Genomic DNA, 17,612 nt, shown 5'->3' on the forward strand with positions numbered 1-17,612 from the left:
AGCAACCTCAACCACAAATGGCTGCAGTTGGCGGGAAATACCTATGCCTACCTCCCCTAAGATGGGTACCAATGCTCCTGCCGCACCAGTAGTAGGTGTACCACTACCAGGCCTCCTCATCTCGGAGAGCTCTGCATTCATTTGATAGGAAGGGTAGTCAGTGACCCTCCAAGAGGCTCAGTACATTCCAGGAGCCCACACAGAGAGTCTTCTAAAGGTCAATGCCAGGCCTGGTTCTGTGGGCAGGTGCTGCTTCTGCACCTCCCGGGCCACCTTCTAAAAAGAAGAGTAATGAGGGAGAATAATAGTGAAAGGAAAGGGGGAAAAAAAGTATAACTGAGGGTGAAATGAATAAGAATAATGAGGAGAAAAATAATGAGACAGCAAACCTAACATTTTCCCTCCCCACAGAGACCCAGACGAGGAAGAGAAGCGGAAGAAAAAGAAGCTCAAGAAAACAAGACAAAAGGAGAAAAAGGAAAGAAAGAGTATGCTGGAGGACCTGGAACAGAGGATGGAAGTGGGGAGGGTAAAGGTGGAGGAGGAGGAGGCAGTGCAGGGGAGAGGGAAGAGCAGTCCCGTGGTAGGGAATACAGTGAAAGGAATGAAGAATAAAAACAACAAAATGAACACAAAAAAGAGAAAGACAAAACAAGATACAACAGCATAATGGCGTCAAAACTGTATGATACAAATATTACAGATTTGTTGATGTATGTTTCTGTGAATTGGGCACATGAAATGGTCTATTCATTAATGGAGTAAATATATAACATATGAATACATGTTTTACACAAGGTTATACTTTCTGTTAATAAGGCCGAATCCTTGTTAACCCGTCCGCTGTGATTGGTATGAATTTCACCTTCACTGGTAGCCTGCTAACACATACTCCCAGGTCTTTCTCTGCCTCTGGTGGATAGTGAAGTGTTTCCCATGTGGTATTGGTGTGCTGGATTTCCCTTCCCAAGGTACATGACTACATTTTTTTCAATGAATTGTAGCAGCCACTTTTTGCTCCACTCCTGTAGCTTGGTGATGTCTTCTTGTAGGAAGTCTGCATCCGAGGGGTTAAGCAGCATAACTTCATAGAGACCAAGCATTGAAGTAAGACAGCATTGACAATTATATCAGCATCAGATACAAAGATTGAACCATAGTGAATGAAATATACACCACTAAGTGGGCAGATTCATCAGTGTGGAGTAGAGAAGTATAAGTCATGAACCAGCATCATTTACCTCCCCATAAACATTGTAATTATTCCATACAAACATTACCGAGGAAATCTGAACACATTGATGCAAAAAGTTCACTGTCAGGATGAAATGAAGTGTCTGCTGAGTATTTATTTCTTTATTTAAAATAACATCACAGCATACAAGATGGAACTGGCGAGAGAGAGAGAGAGAGAGAGAGAGAGAGAGAGAGAGAGAGAGAGAGAGAGAGAGAGAGAGAGAGAAGGGAAGAGATGGGAAGGGAAGGGAAGGGAAGAGATTGGAAGAGAAGGGAAGGGAAGAGAAGAGAGAAAGAGGAGAAGGAAGACTGTTGTTGGTGGTGAGGAGAAAATGGAAGTATACCGTAACAAGAAGAAAGAAATAGCAGAGAACCAAAGAGATGAAGGAGACAACAACTAAATGAGGACAGGATAGGCGAAGGACGAGGACCCTAAACAGAGAACATATAATTGACAACTAGATGGCGGAAAAGACTTATAGAGAAGAGGCGGAGGGAAACGCATCGACAGGACTGATTAGGTAAAAAGGGAGATCAGTGGAGAAAATAAAGTAAATAGATAATGGAGGAGGAAAGAGATAGATTACGAAAGAAGACAGAAGATAGGGTGAAGATATCTTAGTGGTTGGCTGTTGTACTGGTGGAAGGAAGGAAAAGAGGAAAGATGTGGCATAGAAGAGAAGGGAAAACTAAACAAAAGTTGAAAGAAAAAAAAGAGATGGAGATGTAAAAAAAGGAGACAGAAAGGGCAATAAATTGGAAAAAGAGAGAGATGGAGTAGTAGGGAGGAGAAAAGAAAAAAAGCATATAAAGGGAAAAAAGGTAGAAAGGAAAGGGACAGGGTAGAAAAGTAAATAAAGAAAGGAAAAAGGCAGAAAAAAAAGAGGTGAAGAAGGAAAAGGAAAAGAAGGGCACTGTAGTTGTGAGAGAGAGAGAATGATTTTGTTAGGGGATTATGATCTTAAAATGCTAATGATGTTTCTGCAATGATGCCCCTTTTTTTGTCATTTTTTGGCAACACTATTAAATAACATCACCTGCATAATTATCTTCATATTATATACTTCACAGTTTTTCTTCATTACATCATTTTTCTCGCTTTGAGGGACCATTAAGAAACATGATCCCCGCTGCTACCGGGTTAATGATATAATTTTTAGTTTATCATAGCATTCTTTGACACCACCGCCAGAAAAATGAGTCACAGCTAGTTGAACTCTCTGAAGACCTGTAATTTGACCTTCAGTAAATAAGATAATCTTTGGCTACCACAAGTCACCACACCACAAGTCAAAGGGTTAATATAATTTGTATTTATTTTCAGACTTTCCATGATCTATCTTTGCATTACCCTTCCTCTTACATCACCTCAATGCTATTTTCTGCACCAGGGTCAAGTCTAAAGATTTCTTTCAGGGCTAACCTGGGGTTCCCCAGTGTGGTTAGTTCACTGCATACTTTGGATGGTGCTCAACAATCAATAATCATTACCAAACTAACCTTAGAGCAAGTAATATTTTAGTGAGGTCTCTTTCCCATAAAGCACCCCTTTATATGCAGCCCTAGTCTGTGGCTTCCTGTCTTAGTATTTTCAAAGTATCTAAGAAACAGTGATTCCATGTCCTCCATTATTAGTCATTGAAGTATTTTACCTAAAAGCATCTTTATGCAGTGGCCTCACATCCTACACAGGAATTTGGTCAGAGATTGTGTCTCATTGGACAAAATTAATGTTGGACATACAAAAAGAACTAATGGAACAGATTAATTTGGTCAGAGAACTTCTGAAAAATAACACGACCCTCAATTTCCCAGATTTCACGGACAAAACCCAGAGTCCAGCAATGATCTCACATATGCCTGGTCAAGTCCAGGAACCAAGATGGAACTCAGGTAAAAAATTTGGGGTTCTGCTAAGTCTGGTGGTTGTCAGACATATGTCTAGCCAAATCCAGGTATTGAAACAAAAGTCTGGCCATACAACAGATTCCTTCCCCAGTCAGTGTTTGCAGCACTCACTAGGTGGCCACATGCTGTGGTTATTAGAGTCCCCTGAGAGAGGGAATACCGACATCAACAAAACTGTGTATAAGGCTGCTGAAAATTTGGCCCTCAAGCACCACTTCAACTTGGGGCAGCGGTTCCCAAACTGTGGTGAGCAAACCCCTGGGGGTTATAAGAAAAAAAGTAATGGTGGATTTTATATTTGTCTCATTAAAATTTCAAACACATCATTAACTGATATTATTTTAAGACTAATGTATGCTGTACGCTTCACCAGAGTTGACTGTTCCTTAAGTTTGAAACTTACCCATGCTCTGAGCACATCCATCTGGCACGCAGTTTACATTTTTGATCAAAAATTTTGATAATTATTGCTCACAGCCCCATACCGTGCATGAAGAAAATTTGTATTAAATGGACAAAGTTTAAAGGACAGTAGTACGAGACCATAGTATTCCTCGACTCTTGGCGGGGGTGCGTGGACTTGGTCATCACCTGGAAGGTGGTGCGTGACCTGAAATGTTTGGGAACCCCTGAGATTAAACAATTTTTCCTATTTGGAAGTAGACACGGCTGCTTTTTAATGTAGCAGTGCCTTGCTGCCTAGCCTGTGGCTGTAGCAACAGGCTGGAGAGGAGATACAAAGTATTAAGGTTTCCTGCAAGCCCACTGAGAAGATAGCATTGTGATAATGATGTCAATCTTCTTGGGAGGAAACCACCTCAATAGTCTGGTTTATGCCAGATATGCAGTGTATGTCTCTTAGATATGCTGCTTAAATGTGCTGGACAAAGTGTGCTAAAAGTCTGGGGCAGGTATTGAATTTTGATGACTACCAGATTGTAAACGTCTGTGAGTGGGCCGTTTCCCCGGACTTTAAAAAAAAAATACTTGTCCAAAAAATGCCACATTGGACATGAAATGCACCAGAGAATCATGCATTGGATGTGAGGCCACTGTACTACATTGAAAGACTGTATCAGAAACTGATTCTGGAGTTTCTGGAGAGTTCCACAAGTTGGTTAGTTTTGCGTGCTATGGGCAGTGTTAGGCAGCCAAGGATCACTCGCAAATTATACCATAATTCATCTTAAACCAAGTAATATTTAGGGGAAGGGGTCATCCCCTTACTCCCCCCTTACACATGGCCCTGCTATGTTCTGTACCTCCCTATCTTTAAATCCTCATGGTTATTCCAGAAACAATGATATTAATAATAATGATTATGATAATGGTATGTAGTGAGCATGGTTGAGAATGATGTTAATTAATACAGATGATAATGATAACAATGATACAATGATCAGTGAATGATATACAGAAAATGGCACAACCAACCAAATAATCATACACAAACACACACATGAAAAAAAAAATAATAGTAATAACAATAATAATGCCAAAAAACTTTTTAGTCGGTGTCACGTAACCTGGCGCGGAAAATCTTTTAGAAAGGGACTCACAGACTTGGCATTATTGCTTGAGTGGTGGTCTCTGTACCATCATTGGACAGTTAACTTGTTCTGAATTGCAACAAATTACATTTGCGTTAACAGAGCCTCTGTCCCTCACTCTCTGCCACCTCTCTAAATCAGCACTGATGTTATCAAAGTGTAGTTTGTCTTATAGTCTCTCTTCCTTATGGCCATTTATTACCAACAAATAATGAAAATACATCTCAGGATTAACAATAGCATGATGAAAGAGAAGAGAAAGTACTTGCCTAAGACCAATGTTTACATGATGACTAGGTAGCATCACTACACACTACAAATTCAGGACTAAAAACTACCAAGAAATTTTACAATAGATGAGTTATTAAAGGAGTGAAGACTATAAACTGCCACTCTTTAATAATATTAGAAGTGGGGGGGAAAAAATCCAGCTTCTCAAATATCCAGCTTGCCACTGCAGTCCCTGGATATTGTCTATTTGCATGCATTTACAACTTGATTAGTTTTGTTACAAATGTTCAGATTTATCTTTAATGGCTTGAGTCACACACATTGTATAATAAAGATGTCACTGAAATAATTTTTACCAGTATAATCTGGTACCTTACAACTCAAAAAGGGTTTTGGTAGGAATATAAAGTCAGTTGGCTACTCATTACAAGTTAGGAACAGGCCAATGAGCGCAGGAGACTATCACCCAGGCAATGATGCCAAGTCCGCGAGTCCCTCCCTAGAAAAAATTCCACACCAAGTTTCAAGACACTGACTAGCGTGCACAATAAAATAAAGGTAGTCCTTGAGTTATGGCGGGGATGGTCATAACTCAGATTGGTCATGAATCAAAACTTATATCAAAAGATTAAATAAACAATTCAAATGTTCCGCCACAGATAGAGCGGCATTCCCTTACCTCCTACCCTCCCCCCCAAACCAACCTCTGGCCTCATGAACTCGCCTCACCCCAGTCCTGCATTTCGTTGACCCTTCAGCCACATAACAGTGTGCAACATTACGAAATTAAGCAACCAAGTTTTGCCAAGACGGTGGCAGTAGCCAAACGCACCACCAAATCATTGTATTGTGTTGGTGGGTGGGAGGAGGGGGGCATGTTTGAAAACAAGACAAATGATAGTTTTATGAGTGGCCAGTGTCACCTCTGCAGCAACTTCTCTTCTCTGAATGTTTCGTTCAACTATGATTGCAGTTTCCAGTAAAAGGTATCCTATCGGAGCTGCTGCAGGAATACTGTGCGGGGGCTGTTGTTGTGGGACACCATTTTGCTAGCTAACTTACGGTACTGGCTATACACACAACGACACACGCTGCCGCCCAGGTAGAGGTACTTTAACTAGTGAACTCTATTCTTTTTTCTGTTTTGGAATTCCAGAATACAAGTTATTATTTGGTGCCAAATGTCCAAAGACAGTATGTACCTGCTGGTCAGGAAAATAATATATTTAACCCATTGCTTGTAGGTTTTAAGGTTAGTTTCTATTTATGGTGTACAGGACTACTGAGTGCTGAATGTACACGAGCCCTTATCCACCTCCTGAACAGCCCTGTACAGTCACCTTTCGATTTAACACGAGTTGATATTTAAGGAGATATGTTTAACTAACGCGATTTGTTCAATTTAACACGAGTTTCATAGATGATGTCACGCTCGATGACGTAAAGAGCGCGGAGACAATGTCTCAGTCTGAAGCTTGCCGGCACTGTGAGTGGAACGTTTCTCTGGAATATGTACACTGCATTTTGACCTCTACTGTGACACCCAAGTGTCCTTCCACCTCCTCACAGGAGGTGGAAGGATGGGGTGAGGAGGGAGGAGGGAGAGCGGGGCGAGGATTCGGCAGACGACGACCAGTGACACATCAACAAAGTGTTGAAGGTGAGTGTGAGGACGTGTTTTTGTTGTGTCAGTGACTTACAAATGTAATGTAGCAATTCTTTCTTTAGAAAAGTTTAACTTAAAGGAGTTATCATTGTCACCAATAGCATGGGTAGTCAAAGGAAGAGGAAGGAGACAAGTGAGGCGGAGTGGCGGAGGTGAAGGGAGCGGCTGGTGAATGGAGAGCGGGGTAAATGTAAGAAGTATGACAGAGAGAGAACGAAGATGATGCAGGAGTTGCTGAGTGAGATGGGACGTAAGGTGAATGGAAGGACTGGAAGGGAGTGGATGGTGCTGCTGCTGGGTCTGAGTGGAGAGACGAATGGACGAGTGATTGAGGCAGTGAAAGAGTTCCTGGAGAGCATGTGGCGTGCAAGATGTAGGGAATGATACCTTGCCCCAAGTAGAACATAGACTTTCCACGTTTTTGTTTTCTGTCACAGGGGCTGCCAATACAAAGGCCTGGCTGGGGAGAAATCCCAAGCCACCTGCGACATCATGATCAAGATCGAGGAGGGACGGTGGCCGACGCAAGTGAAGAACAAATTTAAATAAATTGAGAACGTGTGTTTTGTTGTTTCCGTGACCTACTCATGTATTAATAATGTTTTTTTTAAGGTTAGAGTAACAAAATCCCCAAAATAGGCAGACTTTCCCAGTGTCCAGGAACGTAACCCCCCTATTACCATTGTTTCCTATGGGGAAATTATGTTTAAATAACGCGACATCTCCAGGAACGTAACCCTCACATTAATCAAGAGGTGACTGTACTGGCTAAGCACAACACAAGGTGTTTCATCTCCTGAATATTTCGTTCATGGCTGCATTTTGCTTTCTAGCATCTCAAATATAATTTAATTTTCTGTTAGATGAGTATTATTTCTCAAGGTAGTTATTTCATCTTCTGGTCTTAAAATAAGTGCTTTATACACATGGTGCTGCAGTAGGTGACACCACAACTGTAAAAAGTTAGTAAACAGAGGATTAAATGTCCCATTCCAAATGTAAAGCCAGTATCGTCTACTGGTGTCTGCTAGATCTATCACTAAGCTTGCACACAGACTTAAACTGGTAGAGTAGCAACTAGTTACACAAGCATGAGTAGTACTTACAGCTTGAGTTCCAAAGGCAACTGAGAAGGGAAGGATGGGTGGGCTGGGCCAGCCCACCCATCCTTCCCCCTCCTGCCTTACCCCAGCCAGGTTGGGGTGGGGCCTATGCATGAGGACGGCAGCGGGGTGGGAGTGGGAGTGTAGCACAGGAGCGCTGTGTAAACAGCTGCTCTTCCCATGGCAAGGTATTTAAAATGTCAAGTTATTGTTACTGGCCTGGTCATATGTCCGAGCAGTCATAAGTCGCATGTCATAACTCAGGGATTACCTGTACCTTCTTTTTACATCAATCCTTTTTCACTAGAAAAAGAAATCAAATATGTACTTCATTACATGATTGTACTTTGAGGACAGAATTTATGTAGCATGATTGAAATAGCAAAGAATTACATGGAAACTTGACATAACAAAGATAAAATATGAAAAAAAGTATATTAAAAGAAGTGTGAGTGTGTGTGTTTTTAACTTCATTTACAGTAGATTATGGCCATAATTACTAGTGAGATTTTTACATGATATACATACTGTTTGAGTGAATTGGTATATACTAATGAAGAAGAGGAGGATGAGGGAGAAAGGCAGCAAAAGTAGTAGTAGAGAACCACATAAGAGGGGGATATGGACTTGGTTATAGTAGTAACAGTAGTAGTTGCAGTAGTAGTAAAGGTAGTAGTAGTAGTAGTAGTAGCATCAGTAGTGGTGGTGGTGGTAGAAAAAGTATTATATTTTTTCACCAGTCCATCTTGTTCCTTTCTAGCTTCACATAACATACAAGTAAAAACCACTTGAGTTTGTTCATCCATCCATCTCTGTGTGTGTCTATTCACTCAAGTTTTTCTATCAATTTATATTTCAACTCTACACTTGCATTTCTGGACATTCTACTCTTACTTTTCTTACTTCTATCCCTCTTTTGTTCCTTCTTCCATTTTGCATTTTCCTCAGCAATTAACCATCTCTGCATTTTTCATTTGCATTGTTTTTATCTTTTCGTATATTTAACGTTTTCTTTTTCCCTCACGTTAGGTTAATAACCGAAACTCTTGACACTATTTACAAAAGTGACGGGTAGAGAGAGAGCGAGTGGGAGAGAGGAAGGGAGGAAAGAACAGAGAGAGGAATGAGAGGGAAGGGAGGACAGTAGCTAGCTGGCTGTGACTGGCTGATATCTGAATGCCTGACTTACTATGTGACTGGCAGACTAAATGACTGACTGACAGGCTGTGAATGTGTGGCTGGCTAGCTGCTTGAATGGCAGGGTGTATGTATGCTGCACACACACACACACACACACACACACACACACACACACACACACACACACTAAAACTTGGACAAAATATGAAAGATTAGGGTTAAAAGGATCAAGAGGAGAAGGATGAGGTGGTTAACCTTAACAACTACTATTTATACAGAGGCAAAGTGAGCGCCTCAAAAGGTATGTACATGAAGGAAGGGGAGAGAGAGGAGAGGGGGTGCACAAAAGCCTGACAGAAAAAGGGGCGTGAAGAGGGACGAAGACAAGGAACAGAAACCAGAAAAAAAGAAAAGTTGCTAAGTGAAAGACGGACTGTCAGAGAGTGAACAGAAGAGGACAGATGCACACACAGGTAGGGCGGTACAAAGAGTGGAAAAGTGGCAGTAGGAGTAGCAGCAGCAGCAGCAGTACCGACCAAATGAAAACCAAACGCCCACAACACTAAAATAACCAACCCCTCAAGCACTCAGTTGACCCCATTTTTTCTCCTTTTCATCTTCTTAATTTCTCCACACCCCTCTCTCTTTAAATCCCTTCAGTCTCTCTCTTCTCTCTCGCTCCCTCCCTCACTTTTCTAAAATTCTCACCCTCTTCTCTTCCCATCTCTCACTGTGACACCTTCCACAGCACGCTAGGCCAAGTAGATGAATACGTTAATGTTTTCATCGTCTCTCTTCATGTACTTGTGTTCGATGAGCCACTCGAGTTGTTCCTTGATGAGTTTCTTGCTGGGCAGGAACATGTTCTTCAGCATCTCCACCAACTCGGTCTGTAGCTGTGCGTTGGAGATCCTCTTACGCATCTTGAGGATTTTGACTATGGCCTCCTGTGTGTGTGTGTGTGTGTGTGTGTGTGGTGTGGTGTGTGGTGTGTGTATGTGGTGTGTATGTGGTGTGTGTGTGGTGTGTGGTGTGGTGTGTGGTGTGTGTGTGTGCAATAAGTAAAAAGATTAGCAATAAGTAAAAATCGTATGCAGAGAGATGGGAAAATGAATTAATATATATCAACATGAGCATAAACTAACTACTGTATTAGGAAACTCTCTAATGAATCACACCTTGAGTCATATTCTTAAAACATTTCAGCACCCAAGCGCACACATTTGACAAGGCTTTCGTAGGAGTGTGGGGCATTTCCAGGGGTATTTTTATGACCCTGGTGGTAGTCGGACCTTTCTTCTGTACCATGAACCTAAATAGACACTCCCTAGAACCTGACTGATCTCCTTTTCGGACTTGGGAAATAGTTGACATAAGAGGTGGAAACGTCCGACAATACCGTCCCTTATAACACACTCAAACAGAAGGTAACAAACACACACCTGTGTCCGCAATATCCTGAGCTGCACAATGCCCTCGTTATCCTCCTCTTTGCTCTTCTCGGTGCTTAGCTGAAGGCGGCCGATCAGGTTCACCTTCCCTCGCTTCTGGGGCTTACCGTTCTTTCTGCAGCCGGAAATTAGCACGGAGATTAGGGGTAAGGAAGAGCAAACGAAAGAAGAGAAGGGAGAAAATGGAGAAATAATGGGTCTGAAAGAGATACAGGTAAGGAAGAAGGGAGGAAAATGGAGATTATGGGTCTGAGAGAGCGACAAGTTAAGGAAGAGGAAAAGGAGGAAAAGAACGGAGGAAAATTGAGAGACTACGCATCTGAGAGAAAGAGCGAGTAATTGTACAAAAGGCAGACGGAGAGCATGTTATGTTGAAACCGACAAAGAGAAGGAAGGAAACAACAGCCACAGTGAAGCAGAAGGTACAAAGCCAAAAACACAAACGGATCTAGAGAAAAAAAATACTGACAGAGAAAAGTGTACGTATATGAGAGGAGGAATGAACACAAATTGAAAGCTGCCAGAAGAAAGGAAAATAAAAATCCACAAATAATTACATGAAGACAAGTATAGAAAACAAAAATAAAATACATGTTAAAGGTAAGATAAAGGTGAAGTCAGTGCTCATTTCTATTGCATTGGTGAGGAGAGTATATATGGTAGACAGAGCAAATTATGTTATGTTTAGAGATGAAAGAAAATAGAATTAAAGAGAAAACAAAAAGTCGAACAAACAAACAGGTACTCACATGGGCGCAAACTCCTGGTTGACCCAAAAGAGGGTGTTTTCAGTGAACTCCTTGGGGGACGTGACCTCAACAGACATGGAGAGGACCTGTCGCTTCATCTTGGGGAAGGCAACCAACGACTGCGTGGGGAGACGACAGGGAGAATAGAAGGATTAGTGCGGAGAGAGATGAAAGAAACAGTGGATAAGAAGGGATGGAATGTGGTACAGGAATTGGAAGGAAGAAAGGGATCATGAGTTATTTGGAAAACACAACGGTACAGTCGCGAGCAAGAGTGATGTTGCACCTTACGTTGATTTTCGTTCACGAACTAGAATATGACAACCTTTCAAATTCATTTCAAATCTAATGTTGAGGCACTTCCTATCACTGTTATTGCTCATTATTGTTCCAAATCAACTTAATATACACTTTAAAATGAGAAACAACCATCAAATCACGTCGTTTTACAAGTAACGGACAAAATTTTTTGACAAGCAGAATATCGTTCACTTGGAAATTAGTCAACAACAGTTCCTAGTTATATATAGGTTAAAAGTAAATAATAACTATTTTCCAAGGTTATACTCAAATCATGAGAACATTCTAATAAAAAAATCACTTATTTTTGCATCATTTTCATAATCCTAAATAATGACCTAAATAATGATAAATTAACACGCACTCACAAACGCTCACTTGACCAAGACTGACGGCTGAATGCACACGACTCCATTTTGCACACGGCACCAAGGCGCTTCCTCGCAGGAAGGAGACAACTGTCGATCAGCAACAAACCATTATTGATTTGGCCAATGCTAACATGTCAACAAAGAAAATAGCCTGGATAATGAAGATTAGTAAAAGAACAGTTCAACAATGGAAAAGGAGATATGAAGAGACTGAAAGTTTAGAAAATACAAGATGTGGAGGCCCTCATCACACCACCCGGCAAGAAGGCGACTCCATCATTTACTCAGCCACCCAAAACCCTCTCACGACGGCAGTCAAGATAAAAAGAAACACCCAAGTCAATGTAGGAGTGCACACAGTGAGGAGGAGGCTTCATGAAGCTGGCCTGCATCACTGGACGCCCCCCACCTAGCTTTTCCTCATGCAGAGAAACAGGGAGGAGTGCCTTGGCTTTGCGCTAGAATATCTACCAGCAGAGGCATCGTTTTGGGAGAAGGTCGTCTTCTGCGACGAAAAAACCTTTGCCTCCGACAATACCAGGAAAGAGTAATAAATAAACTCTACATAATATGCAATGAACATTAGTTAATGCATACCCAAGCTCATTCTATAATGAATGTTGTTATCACTTTGATCATTATCATGTTATTTATCTACGATCCACTGGATCAAGATGGAAATAAATTGTTAACACTGCTTCCTTAAACCCTCAGAACTGCAAAAGTTTTTCTCGGGAGATACAACATGACGCAAAAGTCATCGAAAAATACACTTCTAAACTGAGATAAAGTCATAAAAGATGTTCTATAGAAAATTTTCTGGTGCACCCTGCTGTGAAATTAGTTTCTTTCTAGGTTGTCACATTTGGCTGGAATTCCATGAACAAGATTTTGGTTAATCAAGAACATCAGGTAAATCAGTGGAGGTGTCAAGACTACGGTCAGCACGCACACAACAAGCCAAAACTAAAGGAAGACCGCCAAAACAGATTGGCTGAGGGAACATAATCGCTCTGCAGATGCCATGATGCGCAGGCAGGAATTGAAGACTATTTTTAGCACAGAGTTGTCTAAGGGGCAAAAGAGGTGCCAGTTAGTTACTTCACATCGGCATATACACAGTTACGCGTGCCATTCAATTTCCAGAGAGCTTCTCGCTCTCCGGCGCTGGCGTCATGATCGTCGCCCACATCAGAAAAAATTATATGACGCCAGCGTCATAGTGGTTGCTAAGGGGTTTAAAGTTTGCACACGTGCTCTCTCTCTCTCTCTCTCTCTCTCTCTCTCTCTCTCTCTCTCACACACACACACACACACACACACACACATGGTAGCTCAGTGGATAGAGCATCTGCCTCACAACCAGAAGGCCCGGGTTTCAATTCCCCGGCTGAGTGAAGATAAGTTGGGTTTATCTTCTTTCACGTGTAGCCCCTGTTCACCTAGCAGTGAGTAGGTACGTGACGTCAGGCAAGGAGTTGTGACCTCGTTGTCGCGGTGTGTTGTGTGTGAGTGGTCTCAGTCCTACCCAAAGATCAGTACAATGAGCTCTGTGCTCTTCCGTAGGGGAACGACTGGCTGTCTCGAGAGAGACCCGCAGCAGACCAAGAGGTGAATTACACACTCACACACACACACACACACAATTGCGTCAGTGTGTGTGTGTGTGTGTGTGTGTGTGTGTGTGTGTGTGTGTGTGTGTGTGTGTGTGTGAGAGAGAGAGAGAGAGAGAGAGAGAGAGAGAGAGAGAGAGAGAGAGAGAATAAACATTTGTTAGTTAAACCGTATGTTTTATTAACACACGCACAAACTTATTTTGTTGATGCGTTACTGGTCGTCGTCGTTGTCGTCGTCTCCTGAATCCTCACCCCGCTCTCCCTCCTCCCTCCTCACCCCGTCCTTCCACCTCCTCATTCGGCAGACGACGACGACCAGTGACGCATCAACAAAGTGATGGTGGTGAGTGTGAATGTTTTTGGTGTGTCAGTGACTTACAAATGTAATGTAGCAATTCTTTCTTTAGAAAACTTTAACTTAAAGGAGTTATCTTTGTCACCAATAGCATGGGTAGTCAAAGGAAGAGGAAGGAGGCAAGTGAGGCGGAGTGGCGGAGGTGAAGGGAGCGGCTGGTGACGGGGGCGCGGGGTGAGGAGGGACAGTGGCTGATGCAGGTGAAGAACAAATTTAAATAAAATGAGAACGTGTGTTTTGTTGTTTCCGTGACCTACTCATGTATTAATAATGTTTTTTTTTAAGGTTAGAGTAACAAAATCCCCAAAATAGGCAGACTTTCCCAGTGTCCAGGAACATAACTCCCCCTATTACCATTGTTTCCTATGGGGAAATTATGTTTAAATAACGCTATTTTACATAATGCGACATCTCCAGGTGTGGGATCCAGAAACGAGTTACAATTCAGTAAGTCAGCTTACGTAACATTGTACGCTACCGGTGGATCCAGAAATGTTTCGTAACGTACGACGGATCCAGAAAGGTTACAGATTCTGTAAAGTATGCAGTAACTTACAGATACCCCGGTAGGTCATGTAGCTTACTAAATGCATTCGATCTGCGTTAATAGCGTTATTATTAATACTTTTTTCAACAAAGAAATGGACGATTATAGCTGAATGTAGCATTTGCTGACATATTAGTGTTGGAAACAAGATATACACACTTTGAGAGGCAGGAGAAGTGTTGACGGTACGATACGTTTTCCCAGCAACACTGACGCCCGGGGGACTGCCAGACCTCCCTCCTCCCTTCTATTCTTCCTTCCTTTCTCTTTATTCATCTTCCTACCTCCTCCTCATCCATTCATCCATCCATCTCTAGATCTGTCCCTCTGTGGAGGGACCATGGGCCTTTGTCGGGTGACAGCACATGAATTGGGAGCCGACAGACTAACTATATATGTGAAGCAAACAACGAAATGTTCCCAGATTACAATTTAGTACAGTTTACCTTAAATTTTTTTTAAACCTTTAATTTCAACGTAAACGTCTTTACCACGTAGATGTAAAAAGGGGGAATAAAGTAAATATGGTCTTAGAAATGTTATAAATAGCCATTGTGTCTTATTATGATGGAAAAAGGAAGAAAATGGGAAAAGAGAACGGGTTGTTTTGAACCCACAGCTGAAGGCGGCTGCCTTACCATTGGCTGACGGTTCTGAAAACACCCTTGTGATTCGCTGACGAGTCTTATGACGTCATAGCTGGTTATGTAGATTCTGGCCAATCAACGCGATCCTATCTCCTTACTTAAAACTTTCTGGATTCACACATAACTCGCTATGCAGCGGTAGCGTACGTTGCCTATACGAGGGCTAAAAAATCAGTAACTTTGCAAAATCTTTCTGGATCCCACACCAGGAACATAACCCTCGCGTTACTCGAGAGGCGACTGTATTTACTTCACGCTAACAGAGAAATAAATGTTCTGACTTTTTCTGTAGTACCATGATAAAGAAGTAATAAGAATAGGGATAACTATGGTGCCATGTAATTTATTACTCTGAGAAGTGTTAAAAATTGATTATTTATAGTTTGCGAATGCAGCTGTTGATACCAAATGAAACCTTTTGAAAAGTGCGACATCACTCCTGCTTGCGACTGTACATTAGAACGTCCACTCAACGCCACTTTAAGATTATCTATTTAGCACGAGACAACATGTGTGTGTGTGTGTGTGTTTGTGTGTGTGTCTGAAATTTGTAATGCAATAGTACTAATTCAAATCACAAAGGCAAAAAAATGAACACATAAAGAAAATACACTGAACGTTTAAACAAAAAAACACCCACCCACACACCCATGCCCACCCATCACCCTCCCACACCCACACCCACACGTACCCATAGCGTGCGCCGTAGCTCAGGGTCGGGCAGCTCAGTGGCAAGACGCAAGTTGTCAAAGGATATCCTGTCATGTGGCCGCTGGTTCCAGGCAAACATTACAGCCATTTGGAAGGTGGTGACGTCCAAGTCAAACCGTCCCATGTTGTTGGCGAAGGTGATCTGAGGGGTGGAAGGGAGAAATAAATTAGTGGTGGGAGAGCGAGAGGAGAGAAACCGAAAAGGATTACATGAAGAGAAGATAAGAGGTAAGGTAAAGTTTGGGGCATATGATGTGGCTGGGTGTGGCCTTGGTGAGATAAAAGGTAAGGTAATGTTTGGGGCATATGATGTGGTTGGGTGTGGCCTTGGTGAGATAAAAGGTAAGGTAATGTTTGGGGCATATGATGTGGTTGGGTGTGGCCTTGGTGCTCATGTCTGTTCCATTGACCCTTGAGCCTATGGTGTGTGAAAGCCCATTCCCCCATCACCCCGGGACACAGGGCAATTACAACACTTGGGTTACCACAGTTTACATTCCCCAGGTTTCCTCATGAACCTATTTATCAACCTACCCAAAAGGGAGGATGAACAGTTAGGTGAGGTGAGCACCGACTGGCCAGTATTCAAACCCAGGCCCATGTAGCTAGACATGCTAACCACTATACCACAAATAGAGATTAACCTGGTAGCAGCAACGGGCCAAATTTGTGGCTTTACCGTGTAGCAGCAACGGGCCAAATTTGTGGCTTTACTGTGTAGCAGCAACGGGCCAAATTTGTGGCTTTACCGTGTAGCAGCAACGGGCCAAATTTGTGGCTTTACCGTGTAGCAGCAACGGGCCAAATTTGTGCCATGATATAAACCCCCCCCCAAAATCGATGATACATAAACTGGTCACAAATGCTTTGATATATATTATGAAATGGTTTGTGTGAGGGGTGATTTTTTCTCATTTTTCTCACTTAGAGGGACCATTAAGAAACATGATCCCCGCTGCTACCAGGTTAAGCAAGGGAAAGATGGAGAGAAAGTACAGAATGTGAGATACAGAAAGTGGCAGAGAAAGAACAGGAAGGTAAGTTGTGAGACAGATAGAAATGAAAAGAGCATCAGGGGAGAAAGAGGGATGAAATAAGAGAAAAAAAAAGAAAAAAATATTGCAGAAATGGGAGGAAAAAAATTAAGTTCATAAATTATCACTACCATGATGAACACAACACCATCACCACCAACAACAATACAGAAGTAAAAAAAAAAGAGAGGAGCATAAAAAGAAATAAAATAGAAAGAAGAAGAGGTAAAGAGAGAAGATGTAAACACCAACACCCACCAACCCATAACAACGGTAGGAAAAAATAACAGCTCCGTAGAAATAATGAAAGAAAAAAAGATAAATGAGTATATCCCGCACCACCTCCACACACCACCACCCCCTCATCACCCCCACGTACAGTGCCGTTGGACATGTGGTGGTGCCACTGGAGCTTGCGGCCGGAGTGTTTCTTGCGGTAGAAGTCCTCCACCTCAGGGATAAAGTCCTCCAGCTCCATGGGCAAGCTGACGGCCACACGGTCACCGCCTCGCGCCCACGCACCCGCATTGAGGATCTTAAGGTTGAGGTTGTCTGGGGGCAAGGGAGAGTGTGAAGAGGTGTGTATCTACCTAGTTGTATTTACCTAGTTGTATCTACCTAGTTGTATTTACCTAGTTGTGATTTACAGGAACTTCCGTCTAATTTGGCCTTAAATGCGCTTGTTGACTTCGCCTGTACCACTTCCCTCTCCAGCCCATTCCAGGCCCTCACACATCTCTGCGGGAAGCTGTTCTTCTAGGTGTCTCTTCTACAAATTCCTTTTCTCAACAGTTTCCCATTTCCTCCTAAGTTTCTCTCTTCTCTTATCAAAAGGTCATCTCTATCCAATTTCTCTAAACCATTCATCACCCTATACACCGCTATTAAATCTCCTCTTTCTCTTCTAATTTCCAGTGTAAGGAGGTTCAGCCTCAGCAATCTTTCTTCATAAGGCAGGTCGCTCAGACTAGGTGCCATTTTTGTTGCCGTTCTCTGT

The 17,612-nt window shown here is 42.3% G+C and overlaps 1 protein-coding gene and 1 pseudogene across 2 annotated transcripts in view; one reads left to right on the plus strand and one right to left on the minus strand.

Annotated features, from left to right (window-relative positions):
- LOC126986057 (probable ATP-dependent RNA helicase DDX49) overlaps nucleotides 1–2,172 on the plus strand; it is a 48,882-nt gene extending 46,710 nt beyond the window's left edge. For both annotated transcript variants that reach the window (XM_050841737.1, XM_050841736.1), the window contains one exon: nucleotides 412–2,172. In XM_050841737.1, coding sequence (XP_050697694.1) covers nucleotides 412–670 — 259 coding nt within the window. In that variant the 3' untranslated portion in view covers nucleotides 671–2,172. The remainder of the gene's footprint in view (nucleotides 1–411) is intronic.
- A 6,315-nt stretch (nucleotides 2,173–8,487) lies between these two features.
- The window catches only part of LOC126985996 (cullin-5-like), a 36,248-nt pseudogene continuing 27,123 nt past the window's right edge, over nucleotides 8,488–17,612 (minus strand).

The sequence above is a fragment of the Eriocheir sinensis genome, chromosome 61, assembly GCF_024679095.1.
Source record: "Eriocheir sinensis breed Jianghai 21 chromosome 61, ASM2467909v1, whole genome shotgun sequence".
In the NCBI taxonomy this organism is placed as follows: domain Eukaryota; kingdom Metazoa; phylum Arthropoda; class Malacostraca; order Decapoda; family Varunidae; genus Eriocheir; species Eriocheir sinensis.